The sequence below is a fragment of the Cygnus olor genome, chromosome 14 (assembly GCF_009769625.2).
Source record: "Cygnus olor isolate bCygOlo1 chromosome 14, bCygOlo1.pri.v2, whole genome shotgun sequence".
Taxonomy (NCBI): Eukaryota; Metazoa; Chordata; class Aves; order Anseriformes; family Anatidae; genus Cygnus; species Cygnus olor.
Window position 1 is genome coordinate 13,537,754 of NC_049182.1, and position 28,000 is coordinate 13,565,753.

The following is a 28,000-nucleotide window of genomic DNA, read 5'->3' on the forward strand; positions in this document are numbered from 1 at the left end:
GGGCTCCTGCTGCAGCCTGGGGCCCGCAGGGTGTGGGCAGGGGATCATCTTCATCGTCACCACCACCACCACCATCATCGTATTCGTCATCATCTTCCTCACCACCACCATCATCATCCCCATCGCTGTCATCTTCCTCACCGCCACCACCACCGTCATCTTCCTCACCGCCACCATCGTCCTCACCACCACCGTCCCCATCCTCGCCCTGTGCCCTCAGAGCTCCCGAGCCACCCACCAGGGTTGCCCTCCCCCCTCTCGCCCCTCCCTGTCGCGACGTGACCCGCCTGTCGCGACACCCCCTGTTCCCCACAGGGCCGGGCGGTACACGCCGTCCCTGCACACGCAGGCGGACCTGTGCGTGGGCTGGCGAGGCGCTAATTAACCAGGCGCTAATTAACCAGGCGCTAATTAACAGCGGCGGGGCTGGCCGCGGCGCCGCGTCCCCTTTAAGCACCCCGCACCCCCCCCTCCCCTCTCGCGATACCTCCCGGGCACCGCGAACTACACCCCCCACAACCCCCCGCGCGGGCGGGCCGCCCAATCGCGAGCCGCCCCGCGAGCGCGCGCCGCGCGTCCCCCCCCCGCCTTAACCCCCCCCCCCCCGCTCACCCCCTTCCCCCCGGAAGTGATGTCACGGCGCCCCCACGTGAGCCGATTGCAACACATGCGGCGCGGCGAGGGGGAGCGCGAGCAGCCGCGGGCCGACGTCAGCGCCGCCGCCAGCCGCGCGCCGCCGGGGGGGGGAGGGAGGAGCGGGCCTGAGGTGAGCGGGGGGGGGGGGGCGGCGGGGGGGGGGGGGGGGGGGGGCCGAGGGGGCCGGGCCGTAACCGCCGTGCGCGTGCCGCCGCCGCAGGCCGCCGCAGGAGGAGGAGGAGGAGGAGGAGGAGGAGGAGGAGGAGGGAGAAGATGGCGGACGATCCCAGCGCTGCCGACCGCAACGTGGAGATCTGGAAGATCAAGAAGCTCATCAAGAGCCTGGAGGCGGCCCGCGGGTGCGTGAGGGGCGGCGGCGGTGGGGGGGGGGAAGGGGAGGGGTCTGGGGGGGGGGGCTCGGGGTGTGGGGCTCGGGGTTCGGGGCCCGCCCCGAGGAGGCTCCTCACGCTGCGGGCAGGGCCGCGCCGCCCTCCTCGCCCCTCTCGCCCCCATCCCGCCCCGGCCCCGCCGCTCCCGGGAGGCCCCGCGGAGGGAGGCCCCGCGGCTCTCGGCCGCTCTCGGTGCCGGTTTCCCCCCCCCCCCCCCCGCAGCCGGGGCCGGGTGCCGGAGCCGCCTCCCCCCGGCCAAAGATGGCGCGGGGCCGGTCGCTGGGCGCCCGGGGGGGCTCCGGGCGGGAGCGGGCAGCCCCTCGGGCCCGAGGGACGGCGAGGACTGGCGGGAGCGGGGCCGCAAAGGAAGCGAATGTCTCGGCGAAGCGCAAACCCAGGGCAGCTCCTCAGCCCCCCCGTGGCTGTGGTTCCCACAGGCCCCTCCAGCCCGCTGCTAACCCGGCCGGGCGTCTGCTTGGGCGCCCCGCGTCTGGGCAGCTCCTGTAAGCCAGAGCCGCGGCCTTGCCCTTCCCTTAGCGCCGGTGGTCATCCTCCTCTGGAGAGGGAGCGTGGGGACGCGTTCTGTTGAAAACCAGCCTTAAGAAGAGGGAAAGGGGACGAGAACCCAAACCAGGTCTCTCTTAACGTAGTTATTTTTTTTTAATCTGGCTTGGGATGTGGCTGTGCGAGGGTTGGGGTGTAGGAGAAGGGAACGTGGAGCCGGCGTTGCCCTTGCCTGCAGCAGAGTGGACTTTGGCTGCCTGAGCTGACCGCGCAGCTGTGCCTTCACGCGGTGCTAACGGCACGCAGTGCCCTGGTAGGAAGGTCCCGGCAAGCACGGAGCCCATGAGCCAATTCTGCCGTGGTGCTGGGAGCGCTCGGACAGCTACAGGTGTCTGCTGCAGCTTGTGGGAACAGCTAACAGCGCTGAGAGGGGCTGGGATGTAGTGGGGAAACGTTTGGCTAGTGTTTTGGCTCTTCCCAATTCAGAACAGGGTAGCACGAGCATGTCTGCGTGGAGCGGTGGCTGTCTGTCCATCGTTTCTGACAGGTGAATGTTGCGGAGGTCGAGGCTGAAGCTGAGAGCTCCTGGAAGGAGTGAGGCAGAAGGGCTGGCGGGGACCGGGCGCACCCCTGGGCTTTGGGCAGCCCCCCGGGGCCGCAGCCCTGATGTCCCCTCTCCTCCCTTGTGTGTGCCCCGCCACAGCTCAGACTCACTCTGGAGATGCTCCAAGTGCAGTGAGATGGGGGGGGGGGGGGGGTTTAGGGGAGCCCTCTGGGTCCCAATATCTCCTCGGTGCTGTGACGCTGCTCCTGCTTCGCTTACCGCGTGCGCTGGCTGCTAAACCCCCACCTGGCGACGGCTGCTGACGCCAGCAGTCCTCGCTCTAAGCAGGGTTACGCTGGCTCTCTGTAAATGCCTGCTGTGCTTCCAGGAGGCCCAGCCGAAGTTACCCCGGTCCGTTTGGGCCCGGCGAGGGGAAGAGGCGCTGTGGCTCTCAGCAGCGAGAGCTCCCTGGCACGAGAGGTGCGAGCCAGTGAAACAGGCTTTTCCTGCCGCCGGGAGAGTCGCTTCCTCTTCCTGCCGAGTAGGAAGACCTGTTCTGGGGTGGGTTAGGGGGCAAAGCCCGTAAACAGGGTGGTGTGGAGGGCCAGGGCTCCTTGGTGTCTCCACCTTCCCTTACTCATGTGCTCCTAATAGTGACCCAGCAGCAGTGCCCCAGTTTCAGGCGCTGGTTGTTCCTGCAGTGGTTCAAAGGGAAATGGAGGAGGCTGGAGCTCGGCGTTGAATTTGTCTGGCACTTGGGGTGCTTTTGCTGTTATCCTGGCGTTTCAGGAAAACCTCAGTAAAATCTGTGGGGTATTATCAAAGCGTGAAGGGAGCACGAGAGCAAGGGAATGCTTTTATCGTGTCTGAGACAGCTGAGGCAAGTGGCAGTATTGGCCAGAAGTCTAGGGGAGAAGATTGGAGCTGCAGCTTCACCAGAAGCTGGTCAGCTGGAGGCCCACGAGGCTGAGGCTGCCGCTCGCGTTGTGAGGTAACATCCTAGCCACAGCGCCTGGTGTTACTTGTCAAGCTCTGCTTAGGAGAGCCGCTGTTCTTAGCGATAGCTGGGCTGCAAGAACCTGGCAAAACAATTTAAAAAAAAAAAAAACAACAACAAAAAAACCCTTAACCTCCAAACTCTGCTGTCTGTCTCGTTCCTAAAGCAGAGGTAGCTCCCGTCTCCTACCGGTTCTTCCCAAGCTGCACTCTCTGGTGCCCTGAAGTTAATGGGTTGGTCTTTCTGCTGCGGCGATAAGGGAAGGGGAGCAGCTGGCATCTGCAGACCATGTGAGGGAGAGCAAATGGGGCCCGAGTCCTGGCTAGAAAGGTTAATTGCTTCCAGCACGGAAGTGGAGCAGGGGAAAAGGCTGGTGATGAGCAGGCTGTGCCCTTGTGAGAAGCCTGGCCCCGTCGTTCATCCCCCGTGGCTCCAACTGCTCGGATTCTCGTCAGGCATCTCAGCCGCTCCCTTGCAGAAGGGCTCCGGTTTCTGAGCGGTGTGCGGGTGGTTCCTGTGAGGGCCTGTGCCCCTGGGTGGCTGCGGCTGCGTCGGGATGTTGCAGCAGCTCGAGCAGAAGTGGCGTTAGCCACTCTTTTTCCCCTTGTCCTCTGTCTCAGGGCCTTTCTGTTAGTGCTTCGTGCGGTTTCCAGTGTCGCTATGAAATTGACAGTCCCTCTTTGTTCCTTTGCAGCTCCGAATAGTTAGCAGGACTGCGGGCGGCCTGCCTGCTAATCTAAGCTGTAAATGCTTGGCAAAATCAAGTATCAGCAACAACTGGCGGCCTCCTTGCAGGCTTAGGCCTGAGGTGGCGCCCCGAACGGTGTTTGGAGAACTCAAAGCCGTGGCGATGAGGGCGCTCTGCTCCAGAACGGTTCAGAAACCCCTCTGCTGGGCACACAGCGAGGTTCTGACCCTGAGTAAGAGCGCAGCGGGTGCCGATGCAGGGTGGGAGCGCAGTTATGATGGCAAAACCTTCAGGAACCCGCTGCCTTCGAGACACCTGCCTTGAGCTTAAGGGCAGGGCTGGACTGCTCAGAGCAGCAGCCTCGATTCTTCGGTATTGTTCTGCTGAAACAGGGAGAGGAAGCAAACCAGACAGGTGTCTCTGGAGGCAAAGCCAAATAGAGTGGGTGGGAATTGAGGATCAAAATCTCTCCCCAAACCAGGTATTTTGGAAGGTGAGGGGACAGGACACACGCAGGCTTTTGAGCAAATTCAAAAACTGGGCCTGAATGGGTGACTTCTAGGTATAACAGGAAGAAATGCGTTAAGGCAGGAGAACGGAGAAATAGGAAGAGAAGGGGAAGTCTTGGTGTCTCCGGAGCCATGGCAAAGTGAGGTAAGGCTGCTTCTCACTAGGGTTTGGATTTTGTTGAGCTGAAACTTCCATCTGCTACATGGGAGAAACCAAATGTGAGGCAAGAAGCTACCAGTAGAGACAGAGGTGTGAGAATGTATGGGAATTCCTGCAGAATGAAACAGGCACTAGGTCTGTGTGGGTGGCACGAGCCTGACCTGTGGCTTACCCAAGAACGATTTGCCCAGCGCGTGTTGCGCGAGGCTGCAGGTACAGCTGGGTTTGCCGCAGTCCTCCCGGAGCCTTGCTGGCCCTGGTGGAAGGGCCCAGCTCTGGAACTGGCCTCGAGCTGCTGCTGCTTCCCCGCCCCGGGGTGGGAGCCTGCTCGGCTAAGGGTGGTGGTGGGGCCGTTCCAGGCGTCCTGCGGCGACGCCGCTTTGGTGACCGGGCAGGTCGGCGAGATTGAGACCTGCTGGGACGTCCTGGTGGCTCTGGAGAGCGAGGTGAGCCCTGGCCAGTTCTGCTGGTGGCGTGGTGAGCCTCTCCGGAGGTCCCCAGGACAGTAATGCCGGAGCTGCGAACGCTGCGCCAGCTGCTGGGGGGCGGCTGTGACTGTGTGCGTTGCTTACAGAGTGACTGGGGTCACTTAGACGTCCTCTACGGCCTTGTGGTGCTCCTGGCTTCTTTTGGACAAGCGCTGGGAACCTTTGGGGCTGCCGGAGTTGTGCTGCTCCGCACTGGTGAGCTGTGCTTCTCTCCTGAAGCACGCAGTGCGAACACCCAGCTGCTCCGCCTGGCGTCTGCAGCACTTGACCGCGGACGTCCCGTACCTGCTACCGCAGAGCAAGCTGGCTGCGTGGCACCCACGTCGCAGCTGTGTCTGGGGCAGCTGTCGAATCGACTCCAGGGTGAGCGGCTCTGCTGCGCCGGCCGTGGTGCCCTGCTGGGGCTGAGCTTGTCCCTCGGTGGTGCCGTGCCTCGGGAGGAGGCTTCGGCCTGCCCTTACATCTCCGGGACAATTTTCTGGCCGTGCTGCTTGAGCCGTGTGGCTCGGAGCCGTGCCCCCAGGGAGGCAGCAGGCCTCCCCTGCCTTCTCGGAGGGATCCGCTTGTTGTTGTGGCTCGGGGCTCTGGGAGCAGTGGAACAGCTGGTACAGAGGCTATTTCTGCGGAGCTGCAGCTCTTTCCCCTTAGGGCGTGGAGCACGATGGAGACCTTGAACCTGGGTGAGCTGGTGGAGCTGTGAGGGGCAGTGCTGCGGCACGCTGCTGCGTGGCTTTCCAACCCGCGCTGCGTTCAGCAGGCTGCAGCGTCCTGCTAGGGCCTGCCGTCCGATGGCCTCGAGGATCTCCGCGCAGCAGGCCCCTGCCTCGTGCAGGTGTCCCCAGCGGGCTAAAAGGCTGCTGGCATCTGGGCTGGGCCAGTCCTGAGGTGAAAATGGATTTCTGTCTGGTGCGGAAAGGACTGGGAGAAGTGTCGCCGGTGTGGCTGTGGTGTTTGTCTGAACTGGCGGTGAGCTTTCTGCCGCGGCTTTACGATCCGTCATTAAAACGCGGGGTGTTTAGGGAAGAGGTTATGATACGAGCTGATACCTGAGCCGAAGTGCTTCCGTGCAGTGGTGCTCTCTCTGCTCGGCTGTCCTCAGGGCGAGGTTCTAAAGAAGGGCACGTTTCTGTTACAGGGGACGGTTAGGATATTAACATGCCGTTTGCTCTTGGTAGTGCGAGAAGGAAAGGGAGGGGGTGTTTGCGGAGAGGCCGGTGTAGGAGTAGCCCTAGCGTAGGATGGGCAGTAGCTCTTCCCATGCTGCTGCCGGTCCCCGCAGTGCCGGGGCTGGGAGCTGCGTGCACGGGGCTGGTCGGACTCAGGACGAAGGTGGGCCCGTGGGGAGGACGTTTGGGTGGTGCGGAGCTGAGCAGGTCGAGGGCGGGTGGTGGAGGAAGCTCTGCGGGCAGCGGGGGGGACGTGGTGCGGGGAGGGCTGCTGGCACCCTCTGCTCGCCTGTGCCGAATTGTTCACGTCTGGCCTTCCTCGTCTGCTGCTCCCCCTGCTCCTTCGGAATTACGGCGACGATCAAGAAGTGCTGTGTGAGTACGTGCTAGCAGGTGGCAGAGAATGGCCTGACCGGGAGAGCTGCTACGTGTCAGACAAGCTCTGGTCGGTGTTTTGTAGCCTCTGGTGGCTCGGGGGCCTGGTGCCCTCCCTTACAGCGGCGTGAATCAGTGCTGAGCGGCGTGATTCATGCGCAGATCATTGCTCACGTAGAGCTAATGAATGAGACCCTGCCTGCTGAAGACAAATGATGTGGTAGGAAATGGGAATGAGCACCTCCAAAGAGGACAGGACAGACGTTTTTTGGCTTTGTGGCAACTAGATTCCCCCCGCCCTGCTGTTGGCTCCCTGTTCCCATGTAGCTGTGAGGCATTAACATCTTAACGAGCAAATCTGGATTTGTTGCTTCAGCCCCTCGGTGTACAGCCCGTACCCAACTGGCCCAGTAGCGTAACGCAACAAGTCTTTAAAACTTGGAGCATTAATAATCGGAGGGGGAGGAGGGAGAGCAGGGGAGCTGTGGCACAGCCAAGGCTGCCAGTGAGTCGCGGACGTCAGCGGCGCGGCGGTGTCTGCTCGCTGCCCGGGAACTGGCAGCCGGGCTGCCTGCGTCGGGCCGGGCGCCGCCAGTAAGGCCCGTTCAGAACGTGCCTACGCCCTTGGGTTTTCGGCACGCGTTGCCGTTGATCCAAGGATTTCCGAGCGCCGTTGATCCACCTTCCTTGTGGGGCACGCGGTCCCCGCTCCAGCAGCACGGGATGAAGTCGGGGGCTCCTCCTGACCCGCAGAGCTGGGCTCTGGGCTGGTGCAGGAGCTGCTCCGGCTGAGGAGGGGAGGAAGCCGGGAGCGTGAGCTGCCTGCTCCGAGCCCGGGCGCTGCTTACGCTGAGCTGCGTGGAGCCGCACGGGCTGGACCCACGGGAGAGGGCTCGGTTACCTGCTGCCTGCGTCGCCTCGGGACAGGTGACACCTGGCCGCGTTCCCTGCTGCCTGACCCCGGTCTTCCTTCGCCTCCCTTCTGTCCCCGGGGAGCGGTGCCTGCCGAGCTCAGGAGGCGGACGCTGGCGGCGGGCCAGGAGCCGCAGGGGGAGCACCGCCACCCCGCCGGGCAGCCCTGCCTCCGCGCCTCTGCAGGGGCGGCCGCGTGCTGCCTCCCCGCGGGGAGCTCTCCCCGGCTGCCGGAGCGAGGGCCGCGCTGCGGGAAGCACGCTCACCTCCCTGGGCTGGGGTGGGTGCCGGCGGGCGCTGGGCTGCACGGCTGGCGCGGCTTCTGGGGGCTTCTCCTCGTTTCTGCTTCGGGAAGGTCGGTGGGTTAGGGTGAGGGCGCAGAACGTCTTCTCAGGACGCTCGTAACGGCCGTGCCAAAGCTGTTTGCGCTGTGTGCGCCACCCTCCTGTAATGCTGTGTCCCCCGGCAGACGGGACGGAAGGTTCCTGCCTGGGGCTCCGGGACAGCTGCAGCACGAGAGCTTGGCGCTGAGCGGGCCGTGGCGGCGATGCACAGCGTGAGGCCGCGCAGTCAGCTCAGCGATGCCCCTTTGTCCGGGGAGAGGTGGCGTTCAGAGACACGAGAATTAACCATCTGGGGTGCTCCCGGGCCTCAAGGGGGGTCTCTTTCCCCAGTTAATGCTTGTGCTGTACGGTACTCTGGAAGAACGAACGACTCGGTCTCCTGGCCCCACGATCCTTCCCTCGTGACCACGCTTTCCCCGTGTCCTGTGCTGCTTCTGTGCTTCTGAGGTGGCACCAGGTCCAGGGACATCCTCCTCGCCACGCTTTTCTTTGGGATCTCATCTCCTCCAGTTCTTCGTATCCCTCTTTGGATGACCTGGAAGCAGGGAGGGGCACTTTGGACTTTTAGCAGATTATCCTGAAGTGCGGTGCGTGCTGTGGTGAAACGCGGAGTGGCTCTGAGGTGGGAGTTGAGGTTTTTGCTGAAATGGTGCAGTAAAAAATGCTGCTAACGGCATGGCTTTCAGCTCTCCTTTAAACTTAAAGGGGCCCATGGGAGGTCCCAATACCTACTAAGTGGTGTTGTGGGCTCGGTCTGGATACCTGTGCAGCGCCTGTCCCCTCTGCGCTGTGTTTTGAGACCACGAAACGAGCAGGGTGGGTTTTCATCTGTGTCTGATGGAGACACCACAAAGCCGTCGCTTCTCGAGCAGCAGCTAGACGGAGATCTGTTGGCTGTGCTTGTCAAAGCACTCGCCCCACGCTGTGAAACGCAGGCAGTGCAGGCTTCGGGTGAGCTTCCCGATGACATTGCCTCCGGAGCACTGCCGGGATGCCGCGCTGCTGAGATTCTCCGCTCTTTGCTCGTGGGCTGACAGGATTTCTAGGAGAAGTGTTAGTGCGTCTGCCTCTGCAGTCGTCTGTCTGGACTGGGCATCTCAAGTGAGCTGGTGCCACCTCCTATTTGGAGAGGACTTTGTCTTATTAAAAGACATGCAGTCTTTAAAGGGCGCGTCTGTGACCTGTTTACGTACTTCCAGCCACAGTTGATGAGCTGTACGAGCATATGCACGGGACTTCCTTGTGGCAAGGCCAGGCTGTTACACGCGAGGCTTTTATGAACAGGGAGTGTCTGGGGCCTGTGGTGTGTAAGAGAACCCAAAGCAGCGCGTTCGGACTTGCCCGTACCAAAGGCCATTTGCTTTTTTTTAGTATTTCATTTGACGTCTGTGTTCAGATACAGGATCAGAAAGAAGAAATAAAACCAAACCCAAGCAGTCAGCTCTTCCCTTCCATCGCTGCTTGTGTGGGGCTGCATTCTCGACGCAGCCCTTGCTGAAGCCCCGTGTGCCTGCCGCGCTGGGCGGCTGGCTGTCCAGAAGTGGGGCTCTTCTGAGGTATGTGCCCGGCTGTGGTAAGCTCTGCCTGGGATTGCGGGGATATTCCTGGCAGCCGTCTCGCAGCTGGCCAAGGGCGTGCGGCGAGGGGTCTGCTCAGGCCCTCACGTAGCTTTGGCAGCCTGTGCCGTGTAGGTAGGGGTGATGTGCACCCGGTAACCTGCAGCCCTCTGGGAGGAGGCCGGGATTGTTGCCTTCCCAAGGTAACGTCGCTTGAAGCAGCGTGGCAGCGGTTACAGAAAGCTTCCCAGCTGTAGCACGTGGGCAAGAGCAGATTACCTGAAAGCTGCCTCACGCTCCTGCCAGTCGTGTGTAGGCCTCGTGCTCCCTTGTTCCTGGGAAAGCAAGGTGCTCGGGGAGCTAGCGCCCCGTAAAATATTCCCATTTTGAGTCAGAGAACGAGTGACCTGCCTTGCCTCTGCACCTCCGCGTCACCCTGGGTGCTATTAGTGTGAGATGCTTCACTGCGGCACAAGTGTGGCGCTGCTGCTGCCTGCCAAGCCCCCCGGCAGGGCAGGGCAGGGCAGGCCGGTAGCTGCTATTTATACAGCACGCCTCTTAGGTCAGGGCTGCGCCTCCCCGGCGCGTACCCCGTGTCCCGGGGGGCAGGCTGTGACTGCTCCTCGCTGCCTGGGGTCGCCCTCCTCTGCCAGGTCGGTGCCCGCCGCCTTTGGAGCTCCGGGTGGCCTTTCAGGCGGCCCTTCTACCGTGGTAACGCTGTGTGGGATGGGGGCAACTCTTGGAAACGCACTAAGCCAGCTTGCAGTGTTAGTGAAGGTGCAAGGACCCGCTCAGCTGTTTCTCGCCTGGTGGAAGCGCAGAAACCGGATCCCTGCAGCTGAAGGTGGCCGCCCGGGGCAGGAGGCTCGGCCGCAGCGAAAGCCATCCGGGGGGTGTCTTCGGCAGCTTGTCTCCAGTGCGATGCGCCGCTTGCTCTGTGCTCTTGCCTTCTGTTGTGGAGGCTTCTTCACGCTGAACAACAGAAAGCAAACGCAGCGAGCGCCGCTCCTGGTGCCGAACGTGGCGTGGGACTGGGCGCAGCAGTGCGGCCGGGTGAGATCCCTGCTCGGGCTGCTGGGCAGAGCCCGGCGTGTGCTGCTCTTAGCCTGAAACACCGCGGCTGCTGGAAGGTGCCGGGAGAGCTCGGTAAGAGCAGGAAGGTCTTGGAGTGAAAGCAAGCCTTGTGGGTGCCCAGGCACCTGCTTGCAGGAACACTGGCAAACTTCTTCCTTCGCTTTCTGAGGACTAGGTTAGAAGTGATTCAGCACCTCACACCGCCCCTCACTGCGATAATCCGTTAACGTTTGCTTTTAGGCCTCTCGTGACTGGGAACGCCGCTTGTTTTGTCGTACAGTTGTCTGAAATCCAAACTGTACTAGCGCTGAGGTTTCAGTACCAGAACAGGCTGTCCTCTCCACAAACCTCACTTCGAAAGAACTTGATGTCTCAAGAGAACAAAGCGTGCTTGCTTTTGCCTCCCTCCTACCCCCAAACAGCTCTGGTGGGTTTTAGGAGCGAAGTTGGAGGTCCCCCTGGGATCCCAGGCTTAGGAGCGAAGGCAGAGCTTCGATCTCCAGCACAGATCATCAGAGAAGATACCTGATGATGGTAGCTTCCAGGCCATGCTAAATCTGAGCTAATTGCCAATTACTGGCGGGGCTGGCGCGGTGTGATTAGTAACCATAGCACCCAGCAGTGAATGAAGTGCTTCTACCTTCCCAGGGGCTGGCACTCCGAGCACCCCCTTCCTGTGTCTCTGCAGCCTGTGGCAGGTGCCCTTAGTGCTTCATTGTTCTGCCCTCCAGTCCCGCGAGCCGTGGCACATTTTGTGCTGTCCTGCGGACGAGGATGCGAGGTTGTTACAAAGCAAGCACCTCGATGCACATATTTACGTTATGGAGGCAGCTATTTGGCTGCTGCGCTGGCGCTCCTGAGCCCAGAATAGGGACAGCAACTGTCTCTAGCTGCTTAAAACTTCCTGGCTTAGTTCAGCCTGAAAGCATTAGCTTCCAGCTGATCTAGTGCAATGTCTTGGGTGCACTGAAACCTGGGGGAGCCTCTTGGCAGTGCTGAAAATGCTGTGCCTCTGAAAAGCCTTGGCACTCCTGAACCTGGGATCCTGCTGCGCCGACCATAACCAGGGGTGCTTCAGGCCCCCCTGCCTGCAGGAGCACCGGGGGTGACGGGAGGAACCAAGCTCGTTGCACGTTCGGTCCTGAGCTGCCAGTGTGAGCGCTTCCCTTAATCCAGGCGGATAAGCGATTGCTCCCTGTAACCGTTCTGCGATGAAGCTCTGCCTGGCGGTGTGCTGGCTGCGGGATTTGGGGCTGGCAGCAGCCCTCCAGGTGGCAAACGTCCCACGTGCTTCGTGCGGGGCTGAGCCGCTTGCTTTTAGGGCTGCACCTTGCCAAGGCCCCTTTCTGGAGGCTGCAGCCAGCACCGTGATCTCCTGTACGGCGTTCCCGGAGGAAATGCACTCTGAAACGCTCAGCTCGTCCAGCAGCGGTGCAGGAGGATGAGGCACGGGGCTGTGCAGAAGTCCTTCTGTTCTTGTTGAGGCATTGTGCGAAGCCTGGTAGGAAACCTACTCGCTGTATTGCTGTGCAGAGTACTTTTTTTTTTCCCCAAGCATTTTTGAGCTGCAGTTTTCTTAGCAATTCCTTGCTATGTTTTGTCTCACTGCTGTGATTACAACAGGCGGAGCCGCAGGTTTTCAGACCTGACCATCCTGCAGTAAGGTCACGCTCAGGTACAAGCTCGCTTTGGAAGGGGAAAGCCGCTTGTTTGGGGTAGGTTGGTGTGGTCCCTGCTGCGTGAGGCAGGTCTGCGGCCGCCTGTGTGCAGATCCACTTCAGCTGGCGTCTTCCTGGTCTCAGCCTCCCTGGCCGTGCTCTCGCTTGGTGCGCAGATCCCCACCGTGCCTTTGTGTGAGGCAGAGGGAGCAGGGCAGGGAGCAGCGGGTGCTCTTCCCTGCGATTAGCTGGCTGCCCGACGAGCTGCTCGCCTGGGGGGATTAGCAGCAGCGGTGTGCGGGCTGGGGCTGCCCCCGGGGGAGTCCCCACGTGGGGCTGGGCAGGATCCGGGTGCTGCGGGGTGCTGGGAGGTGCTGCTCTCGTGGCGAGCTGCGCGCCGGCTGTGTTGTTGGGCGCTGCAGCTTAGTGCCTGAAATAGCTTTGGCTGAGTAAATAGTGAGGAAGGCACGGCAAACCGGAGAAATGCACAACGGAAGGTGCTTTCGGACGTAAATCGGGGCTGGAATTTGCGGAAGGATTTAAGCAAGCAGAGTGCTGTGCTGTGCTGAGCATGTTTGAGGCTCAGATGATGCATTCGCTCTCGTTTATAAGGTTCCTTTGCACTTGTTTGCAGCGATAAATCGAGAGGGTCTGTGAAGATCCCGGTGTGACTTGGGGCGGCGCAGCAGTCTGGCTGACATCCGCGACTGCCGTCTGATAAGATGCTGTGTGTGACATCAACTAACAGCGCCGTACCTAGTGCTGTGCCTCAGCAGCTCCGCTTGTGCCCCTGTCGCTGCGGGGTTTCGGGGGCAGCGGGACGTAACACGAGGCCGGGGGCTAGGATTTGGGGGCGGCTTGCACTTAAAAGCAAAAGGCACCTTGATGAGTGCTTTGTTGCTGGGGAGTGGATCTTGGGAGGGCACGGCTGCTGCTCCTCCCTGCTGTACCCCCCAGAGTACTCCTGTCCCTCGCTGTCTGCTCTCTTGGTAACTTCAGCGGAGGAAACGTTGCAGGAAACCTGTTGCTATCAGGAGAGCCACGGAGTGCCCGAGGGGCACGAGGGTCCCATCTCCCGCCTGCCGCATCGCTAGGATTATCCCTTAGCTCGTGCAGGTAGGCAGGAGCTCTGCGGAGCTTTCTGATCTCTGGAAGCTGGAGAACCTCTCCTTTCAGAGGAAGAAACGAGCTGTGTGAGCTTGCCTCGAGAGTGCTGCTTTCGGAAGAGTCGGGAAGAGTCGCTTTCATTCTGATCGGCCTCTTGCTCAAAGGAGCCTGCTGGGACCGGGAGGCCATTACACGTCCCCTAAGGCCTGTGCCATTCACCGAGGTAGCTCGCTGCTTTAATTGAGTGGTACACGGAGTATTCTTGGCTGGTGTGACCTGCAAGTCTGCGATAGCTGTCAGCATGGCTCAAAGCTCCTTCGGGGAATAATGCGTGCAAGTGTCTCTTTACGACTGTCTTGATTAGCGTGTATGGGGATCTTGGATATTAAAACCAATTAGTTGTCTGGAAGGTCAGGGACATATTTGACCCAGCATCTGTTTCAACTTGGCCTGAATTGAAGATCTTTGGAAGAGGGCTGTGTAACTTCTGTAAAGAGGCTAATGGAGTGATGCTTTTTAAAGCACTTCCCTGCTGTCTCTGTAGCCCAAACGCTTCGGGAGGATGCTGGCGCGTGGCAGCCTGGCACGGCAGCAGGCAGGTGCTGCCTTACAGCAGCTTGTCCTGCCGAAAGGTTTGTGTAAGAGCAGAAATCTTTTTCTTTCGTGGCTGACGAGCGCGTTGTCGGTGATCTGACTCAGAATCCTGAGTACAGCTTTTGCCCTTGAGAGGGCTGGAGGGCGTGATGAGGCATCCGATTTTTATGCCGTGACTAAATGTGCGGTGTGAGGTCTGGGCTACACTGAGATGATGCAGCAGCACTTCAGGCATCTGGGATACTTCAGCAGCAAATGGGAGTTACCTGCTGGAAGGCAGACGGAACTTCCCTCGCTTCCATTTTGGCTTTGGATGCAGTTGACCCACAAGGCTCTTTCGGGGGTTAAGACCTCTGCAGGATCCCTCCCAAAGCCATAGGAAGAACTAATATCAAACTTCTTTCATTTAGCTTAAGCCAGCTCTGTGATTTGTGGGGTCTTATCTCCTGCCTCTGTGCCTGGGCTTGGTGCTTCTGAACTAGCAGTCACGTACTTCAGCGCTTTATTTAAAGCAGCTGCCGGAGTCAGGGAGCCTCCCTTGCAGCAAGGCTAGCACGAAAGCAGGAAAGTAGAAGATTGCTACAAAATGACCCTTCCAGTTCAGTTTTTGGTATTAATCTGAGGAGAGCAATGTGTTAAAACAACACTTGGACTGGCTAGTAGTGCTCCAGCTGTCTGAGAACAAATGCAACGGGCTTTAAAATGTCCTTAAAGTATGTGGCTGCATTGTTTTAAATAACCTCAACCGGGGGCTGCTTACATGCCTTTTAGCTGGCAGCCCCTAGCCTGTAACTATGTTCTTTGCTCCCCGAGTAGAATCCCAAGTTAAACAAGCAGCATTTGGAGGGCTTGCTTGGTAGTGACCTGCAAATCCTCTGAAGAGACTCTTTATTTTATATTTTTTCTCCCATTGCTGCCCAGCAGCAGGGGAATTACACCAACAGCAGTGGGTCAAAGCATCCCTGGAGGTGGGGTGGAATGGGGGGCAGGAGGGAGGAGACTGGTCTGGAACGTGGTATGAATGCTCAGCGTTGCTTTGACTGGTGGCTGCTCACAACCCCTCTTCTTCCCTTCTCAGCAATGGTACCAGCATGATATCGTTGATCATTCCCCCCAAAGACCAGATCTCGCGAGTGGCAAAAATGTTAGCGGATGAGTTTGGCACTGCCTCCAACATTAAGTCTCGAGTGAATCGCCTTTCAGTACTGGGAGCCATCACGTCTGTACAGCAAAGACTCAAACTCTATAACAAAGGTAACTTCCAGCTTGTGTGGATGCTGGCAGATTTCCCTTGCTTGGAGGCACTCTGAAGCTCCTGTATTGTGCACTGTTCTGCTAATCCAATCTGTTGGCCTGTGCTGCCGTTTTGCTCTGGTGTTCCAGGTGTGTTGCCTGTGGGTGGTTACTGTAGGGGTGGCCCCTGGGACTACAGTAGTAGGATGGTCCTGGTTTTGGTAAGTGGGATAACTTGGTCCTTAGCGGTGCTGACTCTTTGAAACTTGTCCGGCCTTAAGAGCTGGTCTGCTGTAGTTCCCTTGCATTGAACTGGTGGGATTTCATCCAGCAGAAACGTAGGCATGCAGCTATGGAGCCTCCGTAGCTCTGGGAGGAAGTTGACCCAGCCCATCTAAAATAAGTACTGGGAAAGGGTTTGTCACTCTTATCTTTACGCTGACAAGTGGCCTTCACTGAGGTGGTCAGTGTATAAATTGCTGTACTAAGAACTAGGAAAGCTTCACGGGGATGTTCAGCTGTTCTCAGGGCTCTAGGAGTTTGGAAGCTCATGGGTTGAACGTACAAGTACACGTTTCTGGAGTGCTGCTCCGAGTCCTTCCTTCAGTGCTATCCAAGGTCACTTTTCTTGCACTGCCCTGAGCTGTTCAGTATATGTGCACTAAATTAGTTTGTTTTCCACTGTAGAGATCTGGGAGAAAATGAAGTGGGGGGAAATTAAGGTACAAGACTTGAACTTCAAATTCAATTCTGTCTTAAGTCTCCTGGCTAGATGGTTACTTTTTGATGGTTATGGCTTGTGGTATTTCACAGTGATCTCAAATTGCATTGTATCCTTTATAGTACCTCCAAATGGTCTGGTTGTTTACTGTGGAACAATTGTGACAGAAGAAGGAAAAGAGAAGAAGGTCAACATCGACTTTGAACCTTTCAAACCAATCAATACATCGTTGTATTTGTGTGACAACAAATTCCACACAGAGGTAAGAAGTCTCCTGTTGTCTACAGGTCTTGCAGTAATTGAAATGAAAGCGCTTTGCTAGACTCATTGAAACAGTCCTTGGTGTGCCTGAGTCCACAGACTCCATAACAGCAGGCTCTAATTTAGCCTGAATGGCTGGCTTGTGACTGGCTACTATTCAAAAATGTGTGATATTTGGTGAAAGGAATTGACGTATTGTACAGCTCCTGCTAGAGCTGACTTTATGGCCCAGCAAGCAACTGTTCAGTTTGTTACCCATGGACATGAGCTTTTCCCTGTAATTGGAGGCAATGTTTTTTTCTTCTTAATGCTAAAGGCCCATAGATCTTACTCCAAGCCAGGCCTTAAAGTAAAGCCAAGATAATATTAGTGCTGCCAGTCTTGATATCGGATGTGTTACCTGAGACCCTTGATGGAGAACTGGCATGTACTTAATCTATCTGGGGTGAGATGGGATTATATTCATCCGGTGTCTGCTTGCCTTACTGAAATGGCTGGTTTGAGGCGTATTATGTTGCTGTGGATCGCAGTGGCCTTAACTTCATGAAGTCAGTTTGTGTGTACGTCTGCTTTGGCTCTGCACTGGCAGAGGTCTCAGTGTCTCTAGGAGACTGGTTGCGTTTCATGTCCATGACATTCACCGCAGTGTGCGGACGGAGGCGTAGTGGCTTGTCATCAAACCCAGTTGACACGGGCTTGACAGGGCCTTCGGTGATGCAGTCTGCTTGGTTGGTTGGGTTTTTGGAGGTCTGATCCGTGGCTGAGTTTCAAAGGGCAGGAGCACAGGCAGGAGAGGGTTGTTTGTCGCACAGGTGTGAGGTACATCCCTGTGCTTCTCCTCTCCCCACCGAGGGTGAAATCCCAATGCGTCTCTGACCTAGCAGAAGTAACAAAACTAGGTACAGCTCGTGAAAGTTCTGCTGAGCCCACGTGTCCGTAAGTCGTTGAAACCAGGAGGTGAGCGGGGGAATTCAGGAGAGAGTCAGAGGTGGAAAGTCAAGGGAGCCATTTGTCCCTGCAGTTGTTGGCGGTGGGTGGGTGGAGGTAGGCTGCCTTCTGTCCTATCAGCAAAGGGATTAATTCAGTCTTGGCTGCAGCTCCTGCTTCAGGGCATTGATTCAATACAAAAAAGTAGCTGCTGCCCAGTGGGCTGTTCCCGGGAGGCAGCTGTAAATACTCTGCTGGTGTGCAGCCTTGCTCCGCAAGGCGGTACCAGTAACTTGAGAGGAACTCATGGTAACTGACACTGCTGATGACGTGATTACTGCCAGCACCTTTCTGCAGGGGCTGTTTGCTCTCCTGCGCCTTTTGGAATGCGTGCTCATTTTATGTGGTATTGTCTGCACTGCAGAATCAAATCTATCTGTAAAAGCATTGAGTGATGTTAACGCTGGAGCTCTGGTGTGGTTGACGAGCTCTGCTTTTAACCTAGGGGCTCCCAATGCCCAGCTGGAACTTGAGAGATGGGCGTCTGGCTGAGTACCCAACAGATGCCTTGTGGAAGTGAGAACCTGTCAAGGAGCAGAAAAAGGACATGGTCTTCAATGTTAGGCTGAGGTGGAGAAAGGAAGCTCAGTCCAGGCTGAAGGAAGAGAAATAAAAGCACCAGTCCCTTCTTTGTGCTTGATAGGTCAAAGGGTGGAATTGCTGACAGAGCTAATGAAGGGGAAATTGGGGGATTGCTGACCATTGGATACTTTATGAAGAGTAAGAGGGAATCGAGAACATCAGAGCTGCAGTCATTTGCTGCCTGGCAAGAGTATTTGATAAGATTTCCTCTAGATATTTTATTGCCTGTGTGAAACTGAAGTAACTTCCCAAGAGGGATATGAACCCTGATGTATTTCTGAAGAGTAGGATTTACAATGACTTATTTTGATACCTTGGCTGGAGCATTCATTCCAGTCACACGATTTGCTTGGCTCTGTCCCAGTTAAATAGATTGCAATGTAATATGCCACTTCCTCCTTTCATTCATCCCACTGCTGAGGAATTAATACAGAATATTTACTTTGGCCAGAAGATTCCATTAAACCTTAGTGTCTCTGTTTCTCTGAAGCTTGAAACCCATAGACGTAGTTGTGTGGATTTTGGATAAAGATGACTGTTTTTTATTCTTGCCATTCAGTCCAATAATCAAGCTGGCATGCGTGCAGGTAGTTAAGAGTCCAGTGGAGTTAAATCATCACCATCATTCTTTCAGTATTAAACTAGTGACTTGAAACCATCTGGAACTTGATAAGTTCTCTGTCCTGCTAATGTGTTTTTGCTAGCCTGGATATAACATCAGGAAAAGGAATCCCGCTATGCTGTTTTTTGGGCACGTAGAAGTGAGCAGTGTGTATGTGCTGAATGTGCCTGCCAGCTTGTGCTGCCTTTAAGAGGGAACAGTAGCTGACGGGTTCCTTCCAAAAAGGAGTGTCAAGTTCAAGTACCCACAGATGTCCCACACCACCAGAACTAGGGTTGAGCAGGAAATTGGACAAAAGGAACTTAGAAGCCTTGATACCAGGCAGTCTTTCAATTGTCAGTCAAATGGATTACAGGATGAATTTTGCTCCCTTGTTTAAAGAGAAGAAACTTGCTGGATAACTTCTTTTTCCCAACAAATGTTGTGGCTGTCTTCTCTGTGTAGTTATTCATGTGACAGTTATTGCTGCTGTTACTTAATTCTGCTTTGTAAGGCAGAATCTTGGAAACATCTACTGTAGGCATTTCATCGTCCTGCCTTCGGGAATTCCTGGGGTCTCTGACTCTAGCAGAAGGGTACTTGTGCTAGTTGGTGAGTTGGAAGGCGGGCTGTATTGGTGCTCTGTGTAAAGCTGACTGACGAATAGCCCAAGCAGTTAACTGTGTGGGTTCGGCTTTCCTGGCTGGAATGCCAGGAGAATTCCTCTTCCAGTTTTGCTAGCTGGAGAGGTGGTGCAGCCTTGTGGAGGTGTGATCTCTTTCACCTAACACTTTCAGAGCCGCACTTTAGGATTTTGCTGTTACACCTGCACGTGACATGTGATGAGCTGGTAATGCTGTGAAAAGAGTTACCAAACATCGGTTTCCTTTCAGGTCCTGGCAGCACAGTTTGTAGCTATCAGAGGTAGTCCTGACAAAGCACAAATAGAGGTGGGGCAGAGAATGGAGTGAGAGCAGCCCTGAGGAGAAGGACCTGGGGGTGTTGGTGGAGGAGAAGCTCAACGGGAGCTGGCAACGTGCACGTGCAGCCCGGAATGCAGTTGGCTTTTGGGGCTGCACCAAAAGCAGCGTGGCCAGCAGGGCAAGGAAGCCCTGCCTTCAGCTCTGGGGCTCCCAGCACAGGAAGGACACTGACATATTAGAACGGGTCCAGAGGAGGCCATGAAGGTGATCAGAGGCTGGAGCACCTCTCCTGTGAGAGGCTGAGAGAGCTGGGGCTGTTCAGCCTGGAGAAGAGAAGGCTCTGGGGTGACCTTAACAACTTCCAATACCTTAAGGAGGCCTACAGAAAACATGGGGAGGGACTCTTTGTTAGGGAGTGTAGTGATAGGACAAGGAGTAATGGTTTAAAACTAAAAAAAAAAAAAAAAAGGTAGTTTTAGTTTAAATGTTAGGAAGAAATTCTTTAATATAAGCATGGTGAGGCACTGGCACAGGCTGCCCAGAGAAGCTGTGGATGCCCCATCCCTGGAGGTGCTCAAGGCCACAGGTTGTGGATGGGGCTTTGGGCATCCTGGGCTAGTGGGAGGTGCCCAGGTCCCCACGGCAAGGAGGTTGGAATTGGATGATCTTTAAGGTTCCTTTCAACCCAAACTGTTGCACGGTTCTGTGACTCCTCAATCTGCAGTTCTTAGTCTAGTTTATTTGTAAAAATCACCATGAAACTGAACTTTATTGAGGTATAATGTGCTTGGTAGTCTTCTGAACCAGGGTCCGGGACAAACCAGTACTTACCGCTGACAACTCTTGTTTTCTGTTCCAGGCTCTTACAGCGCTGCTCTCTGATGACAGCAAGTTTGGCTTTATTGTAATAGATGGTAGCGGTGCCCTCTTTGGAACTCTTCAAGGAAACACAAGAGAAGTCTTGCACAAATTCACTGTGGATCTTCCAAAGAAGCATGGTAACGCACTAGCGTATCTCTGAGCTGTTTGCAGCCAAATACTGTGGGGTGGGATGTGAGGGCAGAAGCAGGGAACTTAGCCTGTATGCGTGTAGCTGGACGCCACTCTGTGCTCCCTTAAAAGTCTGACAGCAAAGCCTCTAGTCTGAGCCTTCTATCAAAATTAACAAACCACGGTAACATGCGGTTGATCTTAAAGCGGTGTTTATTTCTTGGTGCATCTGGCCCTTTACTTGGCTTTGAGGCGGTCTTCACTAAAGATTACTAGCAGAAGTAGTAATAACACCTGCATCTCAGGGTGTTGCATCCAAACAATAGGGAAAAACAAAACCTGTTCCTTGCAAGAAGTAAAGAAGTGTAATGGAGCAAGCAGAACTCTACAGTGCACCACAATATAGTGAGCCACTAATGAATTGAGTGAATTGTCTGTCAGCTACCTCCTGGCTTACCATCCTTCTCTGTAGAGTAGGCTGGGACAAAATGAAATAAACGTCTTCAGTAAGTTCCTGTAGCAGAGAGCACTGGGAAGCATTGCATCAGCAAGAAAGGTATACGAGGCAGTGTAATAAAGGAAACAGCTTTTAATGCAGGTACAGGGTATAAAGTGTGCAGATATTCAAAATTTCTATAGAGTTGCAAGTCCAAATAAAAAAAATCCTGCCTTGGGATATGTGGAGAAAAATCTTCGTGTGAACAAACATTTCTTTCACTTGCTGTTCCAGCTGAATACCCCTAGCTCTGCTGGAAGCAAACTAATTCTGAAGGCTGCATCTGCCCTTCAGTTCACTTATTCAGGGCCCAGTGGGGACCGTGTACTAACAACCTTCCCAAAATTAAACTACTTCCAAATTACTACCTCACCTTTCTTGTTTTGTAAAGGTAGAGGAGGTCAGTCTGCCTTGCGTTTCGCTCGTTTGAGAATGGAAAAACGACACAACTATGTAAGGAAGGTAGCAGAGACGGCTGTGCAACTGTTCATTTCTGGTGACAAGGTGAACGTGGCTGGTCTCGTTTTAGCTGGATCAGCAGACTTCAAAACTGAATTAAGTCAATCTGACATGTTTGACCAGGTGAGTGGCCTTTTCTGAGCAAAGCTCAAATGTTTAAGCTGTCAGTAGTAGCACGGTGATACTAGCTGCATCTCTGGAGACGTGTAACCTTGGTGTCTTAAGTGATTTGACTAAAATGAAAAATCTTTTGTATCCTAAAGATGTCTTCCTTTCCTAATGCATTCCTAAAGACACCCTACAGATGCCTTTATTTCCTAATAAAGGAGGTAAGATCTCCTTTTCTTAGTAACAGTGCTAAAAGAAATCTGTTCTCCCTGGTTTGGAACTGATGTTCATGTTCTTTGTGTTCCCAAATCTAAAGTAGAAGCCTTATGGGAATTAAGCTCGACTAAACCTAATCTCTATGGCCCTGCTGCCTGAAAACTGTGCTTCAGTATTAAGTGTTCAGAGGTCTCTCTGACTCAACAACCTCTGCTTACAAGTGAACAAAATAGACTAATGCCCTGACTCTTGCCAGGTACTTATTCTTGAGGCATTATGAAGTAGTTTTGTTATAATAGAGCTGTCACAGACTTTTTTTGTCTCTTTCTTGTTTAGCGGTTGCAATCCAAAGTGCTCAAACTAGTTGACATTTCCTACGGAGGAGAAAATGGATTCAATCAAGCAATTGAATTGTCAACTGAGGTCCTCTCCAATGTGAAATTCATTCAAGAGAAGAAACTAATAGGTATCTGACTACATGTTTAGCCTTCTCCTGAGCCAAGTATGCTTCACTGAATAATCTGGTCTTGATTTAGACCTTCTGGTAATGCCTGCGTGTGCTAGCTCAGCCCTGCAGTGCTGTCTGTGTTGGGCAGAGCACAGTTCTCCAGACACCTTCTGAAATACTGCAGGACTGAATGACACTTTAAGAAGTGTTTGCTCTGTTGCTTTTTTTCCCCACTGGGCTCCTCTGATCTTCTGTTTATCCTTTAATCAGAGGTACCCTTAGTTTCAGGCCTTCTGGTGACATTGGGGTGGAATGGGAGAAAATCTCAGATTTTTTTGCATCTCAGCATGATAAGAATTAAGGTTTATTTTGTTTTTAAGATGGAAGTTGAAACGATCCCTTGTTGACCATCAGCAGACACTGCTTTTGACCTGAAAGTACAGGAGGGCAATAGTAACAATAGCTACCTTATGCTGGAGAGAACAAAGTTAGGTAGTGTCTGCTGGTGGGTTAGTCCAATGGAGTGTTTCATAACTGAGCGAAGCCTTTAAATGGAGCGAACTTCCTGACAGGGCAGGGCTTGGTAGAGCTGACTTACTGGTGATGAATCTTCTGAAGTACGTGCTTTGACATGCTATCGGACACCTTGCCTTCCTTCGGCAGTACCACGTACTTCTTTTCTGGTCTCTTCTTGCATTCACATCTGGCATGTTAAAAATCCATGTGGCGTGATCTTTGTGCCTGAGAATCTGTTTCTTTGTATCCTGGCTACAGGACGATACTTCGATGAAATCAGTCAGGACACGGGGAAGTACTGTTTCGGCGTTGAAGATACACTAAAAGCTTTGGAAATGGGAGCAGTAGAGATACTGATAGTCTATGAAAACCTGGATATAATGAGATACGTTCTGCACTGCCAAGGCACGGAGGGTAGGTAGCGCTTCTGTGGGACCGAAAGATCTGTGAGGGGTTTAACACTAAAACCACCTTACTTGGATAGGCTGTGCTGGAGGAACTCCTCAAGGTGGTCTTTAAAGAATTGGTCAAGGGGATGTTGTGTAGGCAGGTTACTGGCTTGCAGCTTCCCAGCTGCTCTGGGGAAAAAGTCTGAAACTAGCAAGCTTCCCCCATGGAGAAGAAGAATTGCAGTGGTGGGGTGATAATGTCACAACACTGGCACCGAGTCTGCCTTTTGCTTGTGTCCGTATAAAGGTGATACCAGTGCGCTGTAGAGGAGAAACTGACTTGAGCCCTATGGCCTGAAACAAAATTCATATGAGCTGTGTATAATCAGTAAGCCTATGGCAGGACCTCTGCTTTTTTTTCGTTTGTGGTATGGTGGTTTTGTCTTTGTGGCACTATACACTACTGGTGTGTCCTGTTGAGTTTTCCACAGAGCATCCACTAGGACGGAAGGCAGTGTCAACGACCAAGCCTTCTGTGTTGTAATGGCTCCGTCTTCAGTCTCCTGCTATTTTTAACCTGCTTCCGATAGCTTCATCCAACCTAATATTTTTTTTCCTCTCCCTTCTCAGAGGAGAAGATCCTGTATTTGACACCTGAGCAGGAGAAGGATAAGTCCCACTTCACAGACAAAGAGGTATTTTAGCTTTGGGGGCGGTACATTTATTCTCAGTGTACTAGTGCAGTACTGTGAATGTCTGAGCTTAGTTTGTCACAAGCACATGAGCACGATGACCTTTCTGGTACCCAGAGGAGACTTCGAGAGGGTAGTCCGTGGCTGCTCCTGTTCTCCTTCAGTCTGACACCTGGATTCTGGCATTGTTTTTCTCCAATCTTTCGTGCTGCCAATTCAGAGGTTGTGGAAATGAGCTGAGGTGACAGGCAGGACAGCGTATTTGACCACCTTTTATCCATCCACCAGAAGAGTTAAGTCTGTCCCTTGCAAAAGGGGTGGTCATCTCTGTCTTGCTTTAGGTCTGCCAGGGCAGCCGTTCCCAGCTGCTTTTCCTCCTTTTGGGGTAATTGCCAACTCCTTCTGTGCACAGAAGGTTTACAATGTTATCTGCAGTGATGTAGCGTTTCTATGCCAATAATCACTTGACCTTCTACTTACAAAACTCTGCTTTTTGCCTCTGGATTTGCAAAGATCAGTATTTCCCAGAGTAAACAGTGCCTGGTTAGAAGAATACCTATGGACTGTTTGTGGGGTAAAAAGTGAATCAGCAAAACAGTGAAAATATAAGAGTGCAGCTTGAGGTGACAGTTGAATGGAAGAATAAATTAGGCATTTTCTCTCTGACTTCCACACTGGCTTCTGTAGTATGGAGGCCAAAACAAGGCTTATCAAAACTTCATTTCTTAGCATCGGGAGTCCTGTGCTTGTGCCAGCATGTTTGCCAGTTGTGTCAGCGGTGTCTACCACCTGCACCCTGGCAAGTGTGTTGGACTGCTGGAGCCGGTAGAGCATTAATGCAGGTGTCTGAGGACAGAGAAGATACTGTTGATGTTTAAGCCAAAGACAGCTTGTAGTAGGAGTGTTCTCTGTAGTTAACGTGCAATGAGCTTAACATTGTGGCTTTTTTTTCCCCCTCAAACATCTACAAAGACTGGCCAAGAACACGAACTGATAGAAAGTATGCCCCTTCTGGAGTGGTTTGCAAACAACTACAAGAAATTTGGAGCAACATTGGAAATTGTTACAGATAAATCACAGGAAGGATCTCAATTTGTGAAAGGATTTGGAGGAATCGGAGGTAAACTGCAGAAGAAAAGTGTTGTGGTTTGTCTTTTTTGTGATGGTTGATTTGATAATCTGGTGCCAACACAAAGCAGATGAGTCCTATTCCTACTAGTAACTATACTAGTGTAAGAAACTATCCTGTTCAGCTGGGGTCTTCAGGTGAATTCATTCCACATTCAGCAAGATGATGCTGCATGTTAGGCAACTGTTACTTTCAAACTGTGTTTCTCAGGTCCTTTTGTCCTTCATAGTGCACGGAGGGTGAACTGTCCGTATTTCCAGCTGCTGAATTTCAGAAGGTGTGAACTGCTTCACTCTGTATCTGCAGATGTTGTTTTGTGGAAGACCATGCCCTGCTATGTAGAAATGGTGTATGACAAACACCAGCTGGATTTTTGAAGCAGTTGGATATGTTACTTGTCTCTTGGAACTTCTCTATATTTTGCTCTCCAGTCTTAAGCTTCTTTTCAAAACAGAGTATTATTGGCCCAACTTTGTGGAGGGGCAGAGGTTCTGTAATCATTCGGTCCCTCTGTTAAACTCGACAACCAGTTTAGCCTTTAATTTGGCAGAGGTGCAGGTAGTTAATGGGCTTCAGCCTGACAAAGTCAGTAGCAGGGTAGAGCAAAAACACCTGCCAGAGACTGTGCCCTCCCCAGACTAGCAGTTCTAGCACAATGCATTACTTACTCACTGAGGTGCTAAATGCTGCCACTTGCTGTGTGTAGGTTGGTGGATGTAGAGACAAATGTAAAGAGGAATTTCCAGGGGACAAAGAATGCTACTCGGGAAGAAACAAGTCTGAATAGTCAGGCTACGTATGGAGCAACATGTCTGTGAGCTTTCAGGGTTTATAATTTCAGAGGTCCTTCTCGTCCTGCTAGATCCAGGCTCTTTGCATGGTGGCTTGTTGTTTGCTACCATGCTCCCGTCCCTGCACTTTGAATAGAATTTACCTAAGTAAACCTTTCCAGGGATAAAGGCATCCCGGAGACCTGGCTTGGTGTGTGGGGTAGGAAGAGTCCAGGAAGACAGCCAGCGAGTATAGCTTACTGTAAAAGTTGCTTCAATACCAACTGCCTGCTGAATTTAACTGATAGGCTTCAGTCTGAGCAGTTGTATTAGAACAAATTACCTGTTACTGGCATTTCTTGGAGATACCATCCTAGAATAGGCTCATCTTTGCCAGAAGAAAGCTGGTCTAGGCTGGGCGGGTAGGAATTTCTTCCTTCAGACAGTAAATTATATCAGGCTGAGACATGGATGTGGCATGTTCACTCTAGCTGTGTGTTTGCTGCCAGCCATCAGCTGGAGCCTGTCTTGGAGCACAAATGCAGAGTTAGCTTCTGAAAACTCAGCTGAGAAACTCTCGATGTGCAGACAGGGCTCAATAAGCTGCTTAATGCCTCTCTAGCTCTTTGCATTTTGAAGAAGCTGAAGTGTGTTGTTTTTACCAGGTATCTTGCGGTACCGAGTGGACTTCCAGGGAATGGAATACCAAGGAGGAGACGATGAATTTTTTGACCTTGATGACTACTAGGTAGTCGACCTGGGTCCGGCAAAACGTGCCTCGCCCCTCCAGCATCCAACCCAAGGAGCAAACTCATGGTGGAAAACACAACAGATCCCTGCCTTAGAATTGGAACATTTCCAGAACTTGATCCACAAACATTGGATTTAAAAAAGCAAAACCCTACACTTTGATTTGTCATAGTGTCAGTACAGCAGCAAACTACTAAGTTCCTATATGCCACTTCGGACTAATTTAAAAAGAATCCCAGTTTTTACTTTTACTCAATGGTGAAATTGGTTGCTCTTGTATTTTATGGAAATGATTTTTTTAACCTTCATGATACATTAACTGCTGTAAACCTCTTCCTTCAAAAATTAATAGAAGTAAGATCCTACTGGTTTGTTTCTTTTTACTTTGATTGGAGAAATCAATTGCTGCATTTTGCAGCAATGTGACCCATTTACATGGCACTCTCAGCTTAGACTGCAGAAGAAGAAATGTAACGAAATTGGAGCCATTCATTCTCTTCAAAAGAATGAGAAAGCACTTACCTAGAGTGCTAGCTTATAAGGTGTGGCTTGCAAATTCAGATGGTTTGGGGAGGCTTACCAGCCAAATGTGCTTTAATCTATTTGCAGAAGCACTGCTCGTACAAACTAGGAAATGCACTTCATTGATTGTGATGAAAATGCTGCTGAAGTCTTGGGCTTAATTGGATTTGAGCAGTGCAGCCTTCAGGTTTTTTTTCAGTGTTGACAAAAATAAACATACAATTTAAGTGAAGTAAGGTACATTTTGTTTTGTTCCTCAGTCTTTTTTTTTTTTTTTGCTTTAGGACTGCGTAAGGTTTCCTTGATTATGTGAATTTGATTGAACCCACAGTTCTTTAATGGAAGCGGGTATTTTTTACAGGAATAATTAGTAAGTGGAGCCCTTGACTGAAACCTTAGTACTGGTGCATTTGGAGCCCTTGATACTAGTATGTTGAATGTTAGCACAACCCACTGGGATGTCCATCTCCCAGCACTAAGGAAGTCTGTTGTAGTGGCTCACAATTGTCCTGTAAATCTGATGCCTGAACTCTAAGGCACCCTTAATGGGTTAAAACTTCTGGTTGCATCAAGACTCAGTTTTTTGTCATGCCCGCTATATAGAATGCGTTTCAACCTACTAGAAATGGCTAAGGGTTTTTCAGATGGTCTTGCAGGCGGAGGATGAATTTAGCACTGGCATGAGGTAATGCACAAGTCTTGCTTCTTTTTCAGGGTTATTGGGTTCTCCGATGGGCGCTTTGACATCTTAGTGCCCGGGAGTCCTGGTCTTTGCTAGCTCATCACTCCGGGTGCATCAGTCAAAAGCAGCCACTGTTGCTAGTTGCATACCTGTCCATTTTTTTTCCAATAATCCTGTTTCACTTGAATGGAGGTGGAGCTTGTCTTAACCTTCTGCCACGCTATTCTTTGAGGTCCAAAATTACTGTCATTGTGAGCAATACAATTTGTAACCCTGGTTTATAACCTGGCAGATGGCTTTGCTGTTGTTTTCACATCAAAGCTGGAATCTCTCACGGAAGGTGTGACTGGGTCTGCCGCAGATGTGCACAAACCCAGGTTTGAGCATGTTTGCGGTCTTCAAAGCGGTATGTTCTGGATTTTGCCATTGTAAATGGGTCTAATGTGACATGACAAGACCAGAAAAATTGGATGTAAATTTACATTTTTGAATATACTGCTTGTTGTTTCACATGATACATTAGGGTATGCAGCTCCTTTTTGTAGTTTTTATTTTTACTATTTAAGTTTGGAAATGATGCCAAATTTTTGTATTTCTTTAATCAATGTGTTCTCTTCAGTGATATATATTGCATTATATATTGATGTGTATATCAATATATACTGATATGTATTACACTTACACATACAAACACGTTAAATGGGGGTGAAAAATCCTAGCCTTTGCATACTATATAGCCTCTGCAGAGAGATCCCAAGCAGTGATATCTTGGTGTTGTGATGTACAGAAATGGAGAAGAGTATTAAACCATATTTAAGAATATA

At 52.8% G+C, this 28,000-nt stretch overlaps 1 protein-coding gene across 3 annotated transcripts; it reads left to right on the forward strand.

The window, feature by feature from the left end:
- The first annotated feature begins 690 nt into the window (after window positions 1-690).
- ETF1 (eukaryotic translation termination factor 1) lies at window positions 691-28,000 on the forward strand. 3 transcript variants are annotated; one of them, XM_040573116.1, is made up of 11 exons: window positions 691-766; window positions 857-995; window positions 14,780-14,955; window positions 15,778-15,917; window positions 19,869-20,007; window positions 20,887-21,077; window positions 21,615-21,744; window positions 22,501-22,656; window positions 23,262-23,326; window positions 24,296-24,443; window positions 25,888-28,000. In XM_040573116.1, exons 2-11 carry the CDS (start codon window positions 910-912, stop codon window positions 25,968-25,970), a joined length of 1,314 nt encoding a protein of 437 aa, XP_040429050.1. In that variant the 5' UTR covers window positions 691-766; window positions 857-909; the 3' UTR covers window positions 25,971-28,000. The 3 variants fall into 3 exon arrangements, with proteins under 3 accessions (XP_040429050.1, XP_040429051.1, XP_040429053.1); XM_040573117.1 differs by lacking the exons at window positions 691-766; window positions 857-995 and adding an exon at window positions 1,651-1,671; XM_040573119.1 differs by lacking the exons at window positions 691-766; window positions 857-995 and adding an exon at window positions 8,317-8,334.